Below are 17,471 nucleotides of genomic sequence, written 5' to 3'. Positions count from 1 at the left end.
ATACATGCACTCAACCAGGTGCACCACCACCCAGCCCCTAATGTCTCTATTTTTTATTGTTTTTGATAGTTTGTGATTTTAAAAAATATGTACATAGTATCTGCATTTGTACAGAAAATTCTCAGTTTGATATAACCAACTCCATCTTTCCCTTTGTGTCCTCAGTCTTTTGTGTTTTATTTAAGAACATATTCATTGGGAGGTGGTGTGATGGATAAAGCATTAGACTCCCAAGCATGGGATCACGAGTTTGATCCCTGTCATCACATGTACTAGAGTGATGCTCTGGTTCTCCTTCCCTCCTCCCCTCTCTCCCCTTCTCACTCTTCCTCCTCTCATAAATAAATAAGTAAAATTTAAAAAGAATTTTATTATCTTTATTTATTAGATAGAGACCGTCAGAGATCAAGAGGGAAGAGGGTAATGGAGAAGGGGAGAGACAGACACCTGCAGCCCTGCTTCACCATTTGCAAAGCTTTCCACCTGCAGGTTGGGGACCAGGGCACCAACCAGGGTCCTTGCGCATTATAATGTGTATGCTTAACCAGGTGTGCCACCGCCCGCCCCCCCTCCCCCCAGTAAATATTTTTCAAAAGTTCTGATCACTGAATTGTAATTTAAATGGATGTCTTGTGGACTCAGCTGCCTGGGTAGGTTTCTTTTACATTTTTTTTTTAAACATTGCCAGTCCAATTAGAAGAACAAGAGGAGTCTAGCAGTGGCGCACTTGGTACCATGTGCAAGGTCCCAAGTTCAAGCATTTCATCCCCACCTGCAAGAGAGAAACTTCATGAGAAGTGAGTGCTGTAGGTGCCTCTCTTTCTCTCTCCCCTCTTCCTCCCCTTTCCCTCTTGATTTTATTAAAAAAATTTTAAAAGGAAAGAAAGGGGTGGTGGTCACCAGGAGCAGCAGAGTCATCACACAGCAATGAGCCCTAGCAGTAACACTGGTGGGAAGGAGGGAAAGAGGGAGAGAGGGAGGAAGGGAGGAAGGGAGGGAAGAAAGAGAAAAAGGAAGGAAGAATTTCACTATTCTGTAAAGGCTTTCTCAGCTGGATATTTTTGCTCCATTAGGAGAAATATTTTGTTGATACACTCTAATATTTATTTTTAAAAAATCTTATTTATAGTTTATTTATTGGATAGAGACAGAAATTGAGAGGGGAGGGGGAGATAGAAAGATGCCTAGGGTAGATAGCATAATGGTTATGCAAAGAGACTCTTATACCTGAGGCTCCACAGTTCAATCCCCAGCACCACTGTAAGCCAGAGCTGAGCAGTGCTCTGGTAAAGAGAGGGAGAGGCAGAAGGAGAGGGAGAAGGAGAGGGAGAGCAAGAACGAGAGGAGAAAGAGAGAGACCTGCAGCACTGCAGCATTACTAGTACAGCCTTCCCCCCTGCAGGTGGGGACCAAGAGCTTGTACCCACATCCTTGCTGATTGTGACATGTAGTAGCTGGATTTGTTTGTTTGTTTTTATACCAGAGCATTGCTTAGCTCTGGTTTATGTTGGTGCAGGGGACTGAACCTGGGGCCTTGGAGCCTTAGGCATGAGAGTCTTTTTGCATAACCATTATACTATCTACCCAGCCCAATAGTTATTTCTTTAGGTATATGTTTTTCATCTTTTAAAAATAGGAATCTACTAAGTTGTGTAAGGCTACAATATGCTACACAGGAAAGCCATGTGAATGGGATTAGAATGTGTTAGGAAAGCAGCTGTGAAGGTTTCTGTTCAAGTACAGCAGATAGAAGGGAGCTTAATAATGGGGTGAGGAGGAGGGAAGACCCTCCTCTTCGGGAAGACCCAGGATCAGAAGCACTTGTGACTTAATTACAATTATCTGCTATTTACTGAGCCCATTTTCTTCCCTAGTTTGATAAGTCCTAGGAGCTGTTATATTTGGAAGCTGGATAAAGCCCGATAATTAGCAAAGTATTATAGAACATATTCTTAATTTAGTCTTTTAATACGAGCCCCTGTCAAGGGCTGAGTGTTTGAAAGAAACTGGGCTCTGGAATGACCATTGTGGATTCTAGTCTCAGTGTTCCCATTTTACTGGCTTGAGCTTTATTCTCTCCCTGAACCTCACTCCCCCCAGGCCCATGTCAAGTAGTAATTTCTTGCAGTCATTGTAAGGATTAGACTACATCATCCACAGAGTATGTCTGACCTATATTGACACTCAGATATTATTCATAGCTGATAGTATTTCCACCGAATAAACAATTTAACAGTCTTCCCTGTTAAATTGGGAAGGTGGCTAAGAGAGTTGTCAGTTTTGAAAAATGTCAAAAACTTATAGGACAGAACTAATTTCTTACAGTTGTTTTGTTTTAGAGGTGCATGGGGGCAGGGGTATTATACAAAGGTAATTTCTAGCACATTGTGCAAAACCATACAAGGACTTGGCTGGGTAGGCTCTCACACTAAGGTAGTCAGTCTACAGACAGAATAGCCAGGGAAACTGCAGCTTCAAATGCTGAAGCACGTGCAATAAGTCGGTGGTTCTTGTCTGATTATTTTATCCATAGGTGAAAATTTGGTTTCAGAACAGAAGGATGAAATGGCGGAATTCCAAAGAGAAAGAAGTGCTGGCCAACAGGTGTCTCCAAGAGGACCACCTGTCAAGACCAGATCTGGGCTTCCCTTCTCCGCCGTGTCCTTCTCTCTGGAAAGTCTCCCAGCAGCGCTCAAGTCCAAGATGGAGGGAGAACTCTCCAGAACCTTCGGAAAGACTCATCCAGGGGAGTGCAGGGGCACCACCCCCAGAAGGCCATTCCCTGCCTGGTGCCTTGTTTCTGTGTTCTGAAGAAGATGGAGACAAGGGTGTAATTACTGGGACTATATGAATGGAAGCATTCTGATACTTGAAAGAAAGAAAAAAAATTAACTATTAATGTTTGGACTTAAAATCCAGCTCGCTGTGGCTCGTCAGTGCCTAAAATCTAACACTTTCGGAGTGACTCTTGGACTAATGCCTGTAGTGCTTTCTATTGGCTCTTCTTTGGGGCCCCAGACTCAGATATAATTTGTACATGGAATAGAACCTTCCAAAAAGTATGAGGGAACTGAAAAGATTGAGAGAGATTGTTGGCTTAGTCCCTGCTTTGAGTATGTATATGTGTGTGTGTATTTCTATTTCTGTACATATATAAATATTCATTAAAATACATGCGTAGAAATTAATTCCTCTTTAAATATCTCATGGAGCAAATCCATTGCCTTTCATCTGAAGGAGAACAAACCATTGCCGGAAAGTTCTTAATTTTAAAAATGACATGAAATGTGTCCATGTTTCATACCCCAAGAAAATGCTTTCAGTTTCCTCTGCAGTTCTAGTTTCTTTGGGTATCCAGCTGTGCATGAATTTTAACAACACAGCAGCCCTAATCAAACGAGTTACTCCTCTGTATAAACACTGAAAGTTCATACTGAAAATTAATCCAGCAAATTAGAAGACTTTCCAAATGCAGCTATTAGCAGCATTAATTTTCAAGGCTCTGGACTCTGTCAGACCCTCAGTCAGGGAGGCATCCAATTAGCCAGTGGTTATCTTTTGATCTCTTCTTTGTGAACATGTGCCTTAATCATGGTTTGCATGTAACAATGGAATGCCTATCAGGTAAATAGAGTTCACAGCACAATGACAGATATTTGGGTTTAATAATTTCTAAATACTATATTGGCCAAATAAAACATCTGACCCAATCAGACTGTGACCTCCAGTCAAGACACAAGTGTCACAGTTCTGAAAGTGTTCCCCAAGTTTTGGCTTTCAAAACCCAACTGCTGATGGGAACCTCTTGTGATTTCTGCTTGCTCTTGTACTAGTAATACACTTGACTTTCCACATAGGTGCTATTCACTACATATGTAGTAGGTGACTCTTATGTGCTAACAAACTCACACAGATGGTTTTCTGGTTTTCAGCTACCCTAAACTAGTCTTACGATCAAATTTGCCTATTAATCTAGAACAATTAGAAGTTCATGATGTGGAATTCTGTTAAGATGCTATGTTTTTAAAAAGTATATGTTGGGCTGGCAAAATAGCTCACTTAGTATGCTGCTTTGCCATGTGCCGAGATCAAGCCTGGCCCCCACCATATTGCAGGAAGTTTGGGTGCTGTGGTTTCTTTCACTCTCTTGCTGCCTCTATGTCTCTATCTCTCTCTCTCTCTCTAAGAAAAAAGTATCTTATAATTTTCTTACATTCTTTATTACAGACTTGTAGGGTTTAGGGCTTAGAAAAGAGTGTTTCAGAAGGGTCTACTAAACTTCAGAGAATTACCCTGTTTGAGTGGAATTCGATTTGATAAACACCAGCCTTTCTTTGTCATAACATCTTTTACTTAAAAGTCATCTCAAAAGAAGCTTGTCTGTGTGTCTTTGTGGGGGAACTGGGGCAAGGGTTTGCTGACAACAGTTTAAATTATAAAACCTAACATTATAAAACTTCTTCAAAGGAGTCACGATTAGGCCTCATTTATTGCTTCCTTTCTATGCGCTAGAGACAGAGCTAAACATTTAGGGTGGGTTATCTCATTTAATCTTTCTGGTAATAATCCTATAAAGTGGTCACTATTACTGTCTAGGTTCCTTATGCCAGTCTTTGCGCTTTGCACCATGTGTGCTTAACCCGCTGTGTGATTGCCCACCCCCCAACTGTCTAGGTTCCTATTGCCCAGGCAAAGGGCCTGAGACAGTGTAATTATGTGAATGCCTACGGTTATAAGGTCACTCATTGGGCTTTGGACCCTGGCCCTTGAAAACTCACCAACCTTGTGTAATACATTCACTCAGCCTTGGGATTCATTGCAAAACCTAAATTTAGAAAATTGTAGTGAGATTTACTAAGGAAATCCAGAAGCATATTTGAGATTTACAGTCTCTTAAAATGTGATTACTGCTTCTGTATTCTCTGTTAGGTTTTGAAATTCAGACAAGTTATAAAGTTAAATTCAGGCAAATTATAACTATGAAGCCTCTACAAACTATTTGAATGTGAAATGGAAATGTATGTTTTTATCACTCACTACAAAAAATCATGAAGTGCTTATCAATGGTTAATGTTTCTTGAAAGTAGCATGAATAATCAAGTGAGAGAAATCTGTTATCCAGGGACTGAATGGACTAAGGGATGCTCAAATGACCTCCCCTGGGGCTTCAACCCCAGAGTACTAAGATCTAGAGGAGGCTTGTAGTAAGATTAGCTTGGGATTCAAATCTGCTAATCAGTCTTCTAGTTGGTTTCCAGTTTGGACTGTGCTAAGGCTCATGAAAAAATATATACTTTGGGATGAAGATATTAGTGGCACTTAAGAAACACATACAAATGCATGGTGTGCCTATTGTGCCTTTATTTTGCGTCTACTCACATGACTTGTGAGAACTACCAAGCTCCTGGATGGGCAGTGACACACCTGGCTGAATAAATGCAAATGATACCATGCACAAGGTTCAAGTCCTTGGTTTCCGCCTGCAGGGAGAAAATATCAGGAGCTGTGAAGCAGTGCTGTTGGTATCTCTCTTTCTCCCTCCCCACCTCCCTTTTCCCTCTCAGTTTCTCTCTGTTGCTATCCAATGAAATGAAAATATATAGAACACATAAAAAAATGTAAGGGGGGTGGGCAGTAGTGCAGCGGGTCAAGTGCACGTGGCGCAAAGTGTAAGGACCTGTGTAAAGGATCCCAGTTGGAGCCTACAGCTCCCCACCTCTGGGGGGGGGGGCTCTTCACAAGTGGTGAAGCAGGTCTGCAGGTATCTTTCTCTCCCCCTTTCTGTCTCCCCATCCTCTCTCCATTTCTTTCTATCCTATCCAACAACAACGAGAGAAATAACAACAACGATGATACACAACAATGGCAATAAAAGGGAAATAATAGACTCCAGGAGCAGTGGATTCATAGTGCAGGCACTGAGCCCCAGCAATAACCCTGGAGGGAAAAAAATTAAAAGAACCAACAAGCTCATTATTCCAGTTCCAAGATTGATTCTTCTCTTACTTTGTCCCCCACTAGCCTGCCCTCTACTCACAGTGCACTAAATGGATATTTTCCTACTGACTAGGAAATATGGTCACAGGTCAGTCCATTTGTCTTTTGCTTTCCAGACAAACACAGCACTAGTAACACCAGGACCATGGAAGCCTAGCAATATATATATATATTTAAAAAAAAAAAAAAAAAGCAATTCTTGGAGGAGGGGAGGTGGGTGGTGACACACTTGGTTAAGCTCGCACACTCGACCCCGATTCCCATCTACAGGGGGAAAGCTTTACAAGTGATGATGCAGGGCTGTAGGTGTCTCTCTGCCTTTTTCCCTCTCTAGTTCCCTTTCCACCTCAATTTCTCTCTATCCAATAATAAATAAAAATATTTAAAAATAAATTAAATCATAATTTTTGAGTGGTATTAATCTGGTGAAAGGAAAAAATATGGTGACCATCATCCCCTGAACTTTCAAAGCTTTATATCAATGTTTCTATTATAAAGGTTGTTAGAACAGAAACAGGTTGGGGGTAATCACTGGATCTGACAGTGAAGGTCTTGGTGTCATGACCACTTATGTGTAAAGGGAAACTGGATTTCCTTTTTCTTTTTTTAAAATATTTATTTATTCATTCCCTTTTATTGCCCTTGTTTTATTGTTGTAGTTATTATTGTGGTTGTTGTTGTTGTATAGGACAGAGAGAAATTGAGTGAGAAGGGAAAGATAAAGATGGGGAGAGAAAGACAGACACCTGCAGACCTGCTTCACAGCTTGTGAATCGACCCCTCTGCAGGTAGCGAGCCGGAGGCTCGAACGGGGATCCCTACGCTGGTCCTTGTGCTTCTTGCCATGTGCACTTAACCTGCTGTGCTACTGCCCGACCCCCTATATGATTCCTTCTAATTGGTTGTGGGCATGTTCTCACATGTAGGAATTTACTTCATGCACATTTTATATGCTTCCTTCAGTCCATCCTTAAGAATCACAGTACATATTTTTTCACTTTCCACAATTGAATGTGCTTGTCAAAACACAGAGGTCCTTTGTAACCTCTTTGTGACATATCCTTTTACGACCTAACATGCTCCAGGATCCAGTCCTTGATGTTCAACAAGCTCTGTTGGCCTTAAATGCGACAAAAGTCTTTCCATTTCGTTGGCAAGATTGCTTCAAAACTGTCCTTGAAGTCACCTAAAAAATTACAAAAACATTATTTTCTTTCTAGATTTCACAATTTCTTGGGCACTGTACTTGAGTCACTGTCCCAGGTTTTTATTAGACAAGCATCAGGTGAAGTGTGATCATCTACAGTGGGCTTCGTTTCTAGCCTCCTTGATAAATAACTTTTCAGATGTTTCATGCTACTTGTGAATGGGTCCAATCTTCTAAGATGACTTCTAGAACTCCCCTGTGTACTTACAGGATTATAAAATGCTCTAGTCTGGAGGAATAAAAGCAGCTTGGCATTGCTGGTCTTGTAGGCTCTCTCCTCCATTCAGTCTACCGTGGCCACAAGAGAAATCAGAATGAAGCTAATGAAAGAATTTAGCTACTTTTGCTCTACCTCACCCTTTATGCTTTCTACTTTCTCAGTTTCAAATCAAGATACACACACACAGTGGGAAAAGAGAAGAAGAAATAACACAAGTTACAGGGATTCTGAATGATGAGTATTCTTGAAAATATAGTCAATCTTCTGCCAAACGTATTTATTCCCTCCACCTTCTGCACCCCTTAATGATCCTGGGTCCATACTCCCAGAGGGATAAAGAATAGGAAAAATTCCAATGGAGGGGATGGGATACGGAACTCTGGTGGTGGGAATTGTGTGGAATTACACCCCTCTTATCAGTCTTGTCGATCATTATTAAATCAGTAATAAAAAAATGAGAATGACCTCTTCAGAGCCCCACCCCACTAAGAAAAGATAGAAACAGGCTGGGGGTATGGATCGACCTACCAAGGTTCATGTCCAGCGACAAATAAATTACATAAGCCAGACCTCCCGCCTTCCGCACCCCAAAATGAATTTTGGTCCAATATTCTCAGAGAGACAAAGAATAGAGAAGTTTACAATGGAGGAGATGGGACACAGAACTCTTGTAGTGGGAACTGTGTGAAATTGTACACCTGTCATCTTACAATCTTGTTAATCATTATTAAACCACTATTAAAAATTAAAAAATTTAAAAAAACTGAGACAAGACTTTGTAACTTAATATTAGTTTGGTTATAATATGTGCATTCATGGCCTTAACAACTGGGAAAAAGTCTAAGCTTGTCAGACAGGGACTACAAGAACTGGAAAAGGGCAAGAGACCAGCTCATTTAATGAGTACCAGATCACCTCATCACCTGGGAGCCTAGTCAGGAAATCCTTGGATTCTTCCCCATGGACCTAGACCTCTAACAGATCCCTCTCTTTACAATCACTGGTCATTTCCATCAGGAATATCATCGTAAGCCCTTTTGAGGACCTTTCCAGGACCTTACCCTCGCTATAAATTAACAATGATAAGGACAGTCCCACTGTCTGAAGGGAGACTAGGTCATTGTGCTCTGCCACTCAAGGAAGACTGGTCCAGAAACGAGTACAGCCTGCAGCCTCTCCATGTCCAGTAGAGAAGCAATGACAGAGGCCAGAACTCCCACCTTCTACACCCCATAAAGAATTTTGGTTCATATTCCTAGAGGGGTAAATGTTAAGGGAAGATGACCAGAAAGTTCTAAATCCCCACTTGACTAGGATTTGAAATGTTTGTCATGAGGAACTTTTTTTTTTTTTTTTTTGGCCTCCAGGGTTATTGCTGGGGCTCAGTGCCTGCACCATGGATCCACTGCTCCTGGAGGCCACTTTTTCCCCTTTTGTTGCCCTTGTTGTGGTTATTATTGTTACTGTTAATGTCATTCGTTGTTGGATAGGACAGAGAGAAATGGAGAGAGGAGGGGAAGACAAAGAGGAGGAGAGAAAGACAGGCACCTGCAGACCTACTTCACCACTTATGAAGTGACTCCTCTGCAGGTGGGGAGCTGGAGGCTCTAACCGGGATCCTAACGCCAGTCCTTGTGCTTCACACCATGTGCTTTTAACCCGCTGCACTACCACCCGATCCCCGAAACTTTGTTTTGTACCATCACTGAAAAGGAACTCACTCTGGAAAACACCAGAGGAAGTCAGGCACTGTTTTGCTTATCTGAGAGAGAAGAAGAAAAAGGAAGTAGACTTAGAAAGAAAGTGAAGGCAAGATCATAGACATGAATAAAAATGGACAAAAAAGAACAAATAGGTAGATAGATGGATAGACAGACAGATAGATAGATAGATAGATAGATAGATAGATAGATAGATAGATAGATGGATAGACTGACAGACGGGTAGGTAGATAGATAGATATAGAAATATAGTCAACTGATATCTGTGACCTTGGGAGAACTACTGCCATTTCTGCTAGAGAGGGTTGGAGACATAGATCTCTGCTGGTGGGAACTGTGTGGAATTATATCTCTAGTATCTTATAACTTTGCAAATCACTATTAACTCACTAAAGTAGTTCCTTTAAGGACATAATATAACCCCACAAAGATGGCCCTTAGCTTCCACTCACTAGTTGGGTTCCATTACATTATTTGCTTTGGCTGTAAAAGTTACGTATGCATAGTAGAAAGAAACACATTTGAACATAAAACTGAGAGGCCAGGTCGTGGCACACTGGGCCAAGTGCACACATTACTGTGCACACATTACTGTGCACACATTACCGTGCACACATTACCATGCACAAGGACCTGGGTTTAAGCCCTGGTCCCTACCTGTAGGGATGAAGCTTCACAAACATTGATGCAGTGAGACAAGTGTTTCTATTTCTCCCTCTCTATTTCCCCTTCACTCTCAATTTCTCTGTTTCTATGCTACATAAATAAATATTTAAAAAGAGAAAAGAAAACATGTAACTCCACCATTTGGAAAAAGCTGACTCATCTCATGATTTTCTTCATTTTTTAATGTGTTTATATGCAAATGTGTATGTGCCTAAATGAATTTGCAACAAATATATCCTGATTTTTAAAAATGCAACTCTGTACAGAAAACACATCCCTAGGCCATTAAAAATTCTTTGAGGGAGTTGGGCGGTAGCGCAGCGGGTTAAGAGCACGTGGTGCTTAGCGCAAGGACCGGTATAAGGATTCCGGTTCGAGCCCCCAGCTCCCCACTTTCAGGGGAATTGCTTCACAGGCAGTGAAGCAGGTTTGCAGGTGTCTATCTCTCACCCTCTTTGTTTTCCCCATTTCTCTCTGTCCTATATAACAACGACGACATCAATAATACCAACAATAATAACCACAACAGCAATAAAAAAACAAGGGCAAAAAAAGGAAAAATAAATAAATAAATACTTATGAATATTTTTTCCCTACACCTGGAGACTGTAAGAAAAAGCAACACTAATTTTTAAAGCCTTCACATGTATTCCAGATGTTGAGTATTTAATACAAGAAGGTGTTTCCTTATTATGGGAATATGGGGCATATCAAAAAATTGGCATTGTTTAATTCATGACTCACACATGAGCCATTGTTTTTTGTGATGTAGTTATTTTAGTGATTCATAAACCAAACAGTGCTAACATTTTGGACACATACCATGTTTGTATAATGAGGAAACACCTTCTTGCATTAAATGGTCAGCATCTGGGATCCATGTGAGAATGTCTTTGAAATTTTAAATAAAGACAAATCAGCATGGAATACAATTTCTCAGAGATGCAGCAAGCTGGTAATCAAATGACGGAGTGAACTTAGTGTGACATTATAGTTAAGAAAATGGGGGATATCACTGATAGAGGCACCCAATAATGCTCATACGACACTAAGATAAACAGAGGTGTGACACGAAATGCCCTACAGATAGCACTGAGTCAGGGGTCACGACTCAACCAAGGTGTGCTAATTTAGCACACTTCAGAAAATTTAAAACTTTCTAGAGGTCAGCTTAACATAGAGAACTTGTTAAATGAAATGAACATACACTTTGATGAGGCAGCTCAACTTACTGGAGTATATCATTTAAAAAAAATTTATTTATTTTATCTTTGAGAGAGATTCAGAAAGACACAGAGAGAGAGAGAGAGAGAGAGAGAGAGAGAGAGAGAGAGAGAGACACACCAGAGCACTGCTCAGCTCTGGCTTATGGTGGTACGAAGGATTGAACCTGGGGGAGCCTCAGGCATGAGAGTCTGTTTACATAACCATTATGCTAACTCCCCCACCCACTGGACTATATTTTAAGGAAATAGAAGTATTCAAATAGGGGGCCGGGTGGTGGAGCACCTGGTTGAGTGCACATGTCACAATGTGCAAGGACCTGGGTTCAACCACCAGTCCCCACCTGCAGGGGGAAGCTTTTCATGTGGTGAAGTAGTGTTTTAGGTGTCTCTCTGCCTCTATCTCTCTCTCTCTGTCTCTCTCTCCCACCCCCTTCCCTCTTGATTTCTGGCTGTTTCTATCCAATAAAAATAATTTAAAAATTGAAATATTCAAATAGTATTATAGAGAGGATGCTCATTCTAATGTAATTACTTTTAGAGCAGTTTTTGTCTCAACAAAATTGAGTGGAAGGTACAATGGTTTCCCAGACAGTTTCTACTCCAATATCAACACCTTCTACCAGATTGAAATGCTTATTACAATTGATGAGCCCATGCTGATACATTGTTATCATGCAAAGTCTATAGTTGATATTAGGGCTTAATATTGATGTTATACATTCTATGGGTTTTGAAAAAAAATCTCATGACATATATCCACCACTGTACAGAAAATTCTTCAATTTTTTTTTGCAACAATAGGTAATAGCCTATTCATTTTTTGTTATCCTCATCATAAGAATCTAAATAGTGTTACCTTTTTTAAACTCAGTAAGGTTAGCGTGTGTCTTCCTTTGTTGTTAGAAAGTGACAGAGTTTGGAATTTATTAATCCTACAATGCACTTTTATTGGTTTAATTAGACATGAAATGACATGAACATTTTTTGCGGGGTGAGGGGGGGTCCTCCATTTGCCCTATGCATTTGACTGCTATACAGTTTCCTTGTTAAACAGAAGAAAGGAGAGCATAATGAGACAAAAAGGCAAGGGAGACAATGTGGCACATAGAATAATAGAATTCCTGCTTCTGCCAGTCTGGCGATGGTCACCAGGGTTTCCAGAGTATCGCAGGTCCATTGGAAAGACCTGCACTTTCTATAGTCTGACCTGTTTGTTTCTTTTAAAATCTTTTTATTTTATTTTATTTTATTTTATTCCCAGAGCACTGCTCAACTCTAGTTTATGGTAGTGTGAAGGAACTGAATCTGGAACTTTGGAGCCTCAGGCATGAGAGCTTCTTGCATAACCATTATACTATCCACCCTTACCCTCTGTCTATTTATTATCATAGATAAAGGATATGAGAAGACTGAGAGAAGAACAGAGAATTGCTCACCTCTGGCATAAAGTGGTACAGAGGATTGAATTGGTAACCACTGGGACCTCAGACATGCAAGTCTGTGCTCTGATAGGCTGAGCTATGTCCCTAACCACAGTCCTTCTCTTCCTAGACTATATAATATCAAACACAAACTCAGATTATATAGGGCATAGCAAACATCTGGGAATACTGCAGTGTAAAATGTCTTTCCAATAAAGGCAAGACAAAGCATATTTCTTTCCTTCTTTTTTAATTTTTTTATATATACTTATTTATTTTTCCTTTTGTTGCCCTTGTTTTTTTTTTATTGTTGTTGTAGTTATTATTGTTGTTGATGATGATGTCATTGTTGGATAGGTCAGAGAGAAATGGAGAGAGGAGGGGAAGACAGAGAGGGGGAGAGAAAGATAGACACCTGCAGACCTGCTTCACCACCTGTGAAGCAACTCCCCTGCAGTTAAGGGGCTGGGGGCTCAAACCAGGATCCTGAGGCGGGTCCTTGTGCTTCATGCCACATGCACTTAACACACTGAGCTACCACCAGACTCCCAGCATATTTCTATTAGCATGGGCAGTGTGACAGAATGCCACAGGATGAGTGGCTTAAGTGACAGAAGTGAATTTCTCACCTTCTAGAGGCTGGCAGTGCAAGATGGAGGTATCAGCAGGGTTGGGTTGGGAGAAGCCTTTCTCTTAGACTTGCAGACAACCAACCACCTTATTATGCCTCATCTATTTTTCCTCTGTACAACTATAGGTACAGAGAAGTCTTTGATATCTCTTTCTCTTTTCTTTTGAATTTAAAAATATTTTAAAAAATATTTTACTTACAAATTGTATGAATTTGAGAGAGGTAGAGAAAATAGGAAGGGGAGAGAAAGAGAGAAACCTGCATCATTGCTTCTGGGCTCATGAAGCTCCCTCTCTGCAGGTGGGGTTGGGGGGCTTGAACCCAAGTCTTTGCAGACTGTAATGTGGGTGCTCTCCTAGGTGCACCAACACCTGTGCTCCTATTTTACTCTTCTTACAAAGACATAAATACCAATGGATTAGGGCTATACATGTAGGACTTCATTTAATCTTAATTACTACCTCTTAAAAAAAAAACTCTATCTCCAAAATGTTGGACACTCAGCATTAAGTGTCAACTGCAATCCCCAACATTACATATGCCAGAATGATGCTCTAATTCTCTCTTTCTCATTTTTCTCTCATTAATAAAATAAATAAATCTTTTACTAAATGAAAATCTCTGTCTCCAAACACAATAACGTTATGTGGAATTATAATGTCAACAAGGATTTGAAGCGCACAATTTTAAGTCTTTAACACTATTATCTACGGCTCATTCTATTTTATATAGATAAAATTTAAATGGACTTTTTAAAATTCATAAATATTTATGGACTAGTGTCCAGTGGTTACTGTAATAAGAAACTATTACATGTTGGTTGTTTAAAACTACAGAAAAAGTGGGAGTCGGGCTGTAGCGCAGCGGGTTAAGCTCAGGTGGCGCAAAGCACAAGGACCGGCATAAGGATCCTGGTTCGAACCCTGGCTCCCCACCTGCAGGGGAGTCGCTTCACAGGCGGTGAAGCAGGTCTGCAGGTGTCTATCTTTCTCTCCTCCTCTCTGTCTCCCCCTCCTCTCTCCATTTCTCTCTGTCCTATCCAACAACGACAACAACAATAATAACTACAACAATAAAACAACAAGGGCAACAAAAGGGAATAAATAAATAAAATAAAATAACTACAGAAAAGTATTTTTAAAATACCATTGTTTTTTATAATTAAACCTTGGTCTTAGGCTAGATGAAAGTATATATTTTTTATTTATTTATTTATTCATTTACTTTCTATTTTTTATTTCTTTACTAGAGGACTGCACTGCTCTGGCTTATAGTGGCCCCGGGCAATTGAACCTGGGACCTTGGGACATCAGTGATGGAAGTCTTTTTGCATAGCCATTATGCTATCTCCCCAGCATAAAACTATATTTTATGTAACAATTCTAAAACATACATCAATCTTTATGATAACTTCAAGTCATGGAAGTTAGAGGTAAAATCAATAGTCCCGCTACAATTGTTTTTAAATTGTCGTCTCTCTGTGCATTATGTAAGGAACAGAAATTAGCTATTTCATTGTTTATTTACATTAGAAGAAATGATACACTTAATTAAAAAACTAAAAGATTTTCTGATCTCATTGTCAGCTTTATATAAGTTCAGTTTATGTTTTATTGCATGACCTCAACTGTTTTCTTCTAGGTAATTTATATAGAAGCATTTATGAAGCAAAGATGAGGGATTTTCATTGTGGAACTGCATAAGTAAGTTATCTGGTGGTTGGAAAATAAAATATTTAAAGCTATGACTATAGAATTGATGACATTTATTTTTTTAATTTTTAATACTTATTGATTCCCTTTTGTTACCCTTGTTGTTTTATTGTTGTAGTTATTATTGTTGTTGTCTGAAGGTGAGGAGCCGGGGGATCAAACTGGAATCCTTACGCTGGTCCTTGCACATTAACTACGTCTGCTTAATCCGCTGCGCTACCACCTGATTCCCAGAATGGATGCCATTTCTATTGTTTATGAGGACCAGGATGAGACAGCAGGGATAGGTAAATGACGGATGGGTAAACAGGTGGAAAATCTAGGATTTTGCAGTGAGTACCCCCCCCAACACTTCCTCTCCACTATTCCAACCTTTGGGTTCATGATTGCTCAACAATTTGTTTGGCTTTGTATGTTAACTCTCTTTTCAGCCACCAGGTTCCAGATGCCATCAGGATGCCGGCCAGGCTTCTCTGGGCTGAAGACCCCACCAATGTGCCCTGGAGCTCTACTTCCCCAGAGACCCACCCTACTAGGGAAAGAGAGAGGCAGACTGGGAGTATGGACCGACCAGTCAACGTCCATGTTCAGCGGGGAAGCAATTACAGAAGCCAGACCTTCCACCTTCTGCAGCCCACAACGACCATGCTCCCAGAGGGATAGAGAATGGGAAAGCTATCAGGGGAGGGGATGGGATATGGAGATTGGGTGGTGGGAATTGTGTGGAGTTGTACCCCCCCTACCCTATAGTTTTATTCATTTATCCTTTCTTAAATAAAAAAATAAATTAAAAAAATCTAGGAGAATTTCTATTGCTTTTAGGATGAATTCATTGATAGGGATCCTCACTGATTTTTGTGAAATGAACTTTGAACATAGAATTCTGTGTAAGTCATCTATCTTTCTGTTTCAGGTAGATTCTATATTTTCTCTTTAATAATTGCAAGTATCAAAGAAGATCTAACACCATTCTCCTCAAATTCTTCAGAAAAAAGAAGAAGAGAGACAGTCCCAAACACATTTTATAAGGCTAACATCATCCTCGACCCCAAAGCAGTAAAGGACACCACCGAAAGATAAAACTATAGACCTATATCCCTGATGAACATTGATGCAAATATCATCAATAAAATCTTGCCTAATAGAATCCCACTGCATAGCAAGAGAACAATCCAAGTAGGATTCATCACTGGAAAAGTCAATGTAATCCACCATATGCACAAAAAGAAAGATAAAAATCACATAATTTTATGCAGAAGAAGCATTTGATAAGGTTCAACACCTTTTATTATAAAGGCCCACAAGAAATTGGGAATGGAAGGAAAATTCCTCAACATAATAAAGACTATATATGACAAATCCATGGCTAACACCTTACTCAATGGGGAGAAATTGTAACCTTTCCCCCTAAAATTAGGAACTAGTCAAGGTCACTCTCACCACTTCTATTGAACATAGTCCTAGAAGTCCATGAGAAAAGAAAGAGATATTAAAGGGATTCAAACTGGGAAGGTTGAAGTTAAATTATTATTTACAGATGATATGTTGATATACCTAGAAGATCCCAGAAACTCTGCCAAAAAAACCCTGGAAATCAATAATTTCACTAAAGCAGCAGGTTACAAAAAGCAATACTCCCAAATCTGTGACATTACTTTATAAGAAATATGGACCAGAGGAAAAGGAACTAAAGAAAGCAATCTCATATACAATGGAAGTAAAAAAAGAAAAAATATCTAGGCCTAAATCAAGGCTACCAGTGCTGCCACGCCACATTATGCTGCTACTGATTTGTTACTGTGGACTGTCACCAAAGATACCAAGCCTGAGATGTCAACGTCCCAACTCCTTAATCTGGTGATATCTCTCCTAACACATGGGACTATCTAGTTTCATTTCAGATGGCATGTTATCTAACAAAGTTACAGATACTAGACACAGGCTAGGGGTTGGGGACTGGGTACAGGTGTGCATGTATCTATAAGCAAGATGCAATTATATAACTCAAGATAAAAGTGCTTAATAGCCCTCTATGGTTAGACTTAAACCTAATAAACTCTGGATCCTAGTAGAAGGACCCAGCGAAGGCATCATAAAATCCTCTAACCAATTATACTTAGAACAAATAAACTTGTCAATCTAGTAGAAAGGCCCAAAGAAGGCAGACCCCACAAACCTAATACTGGTTTGGATACAACAAAGGACACTCAATGCTTTAACAACTGGGAGAAAGTCTAAAGTTTTCCAATAAAGAAAGGACTGCAGGGAGCTGGGTGGTGGCGCACCTGGTTGAGCGTACATGCTACCATGCCCAAAGACCCAAGTTCAAGCCCCTGATCCCCACCTGGAGGGGGAAAGCTTTACAAGTGGTGAAGCAGGGCTGCAGGTGTCTCTCACTCTATCTTCCCCTTCCCTCTCAATTTCTGGCTATCTCTGTCCAATAATAAATAAAAATAACAAAAAAGACTACAAAAGTTGGATAAGGACAAGAGACTGGCTCACTTAATAATAGCCTTTTTTGGTCAATACCAGACCACCTCATCATCTGGGGCCCTAGTTAGGGAATCCTTGGATTCCCATACAGATATGATTGGCCTAGACCTCTAATAAATTCCTCTCTCCACCATCCCAGGTCACTTCCATCAGGAATGTCAGCATAAGCCCTCTCAT

The 17,471-nt window shown here is 40.2% G+C and overlaps 1 protein-coding gene across 1 annotated transcript in view; it reads left to right on the top strand.

Annotated features, from left to right (window-relative positions):
* DBX2 (developing brain homeobox 2) overlaps positions 1-4,374 on the top strand; it is a 43,656-nt gene extending 39,282 nt beyond the window's left edge. Inside the window, exon 4 of the mRNA XM_007524650.3 lies at positions 2,534-4,374. Within this exon, the coding sequence (XP_007524712.2) occupies positions 2,534-2,851 (318 nt within the window). The 3' untranslated portion in view covers positions 2,852-4,374. The remainder of the gene's footprint in view (positions 1-2,533) is intronic.
* Positions 4,375-17,471: the final 13,097 nt, after the last annotated feature.

This window comes from Erinaceus europaeus, chromosome 5 (assembly GCF_950295315.1).
Source record: "Erinaceus europaeus chromosome 5, mEriEur2.1, whole genome shotgun sequence".
Taxonomy (NCBI): domain Eukaryota; kingdom Metazoa; phylum Chordata; class Mammalia; order Eulipotyphla; family Erinaceidae; genus Erinaceus; species Erinaceus europaeus.
Note: the sequence above shows the minus strand (reverse complement) of the source record. Positions and strands in the feature narration are given on the sequence as shown.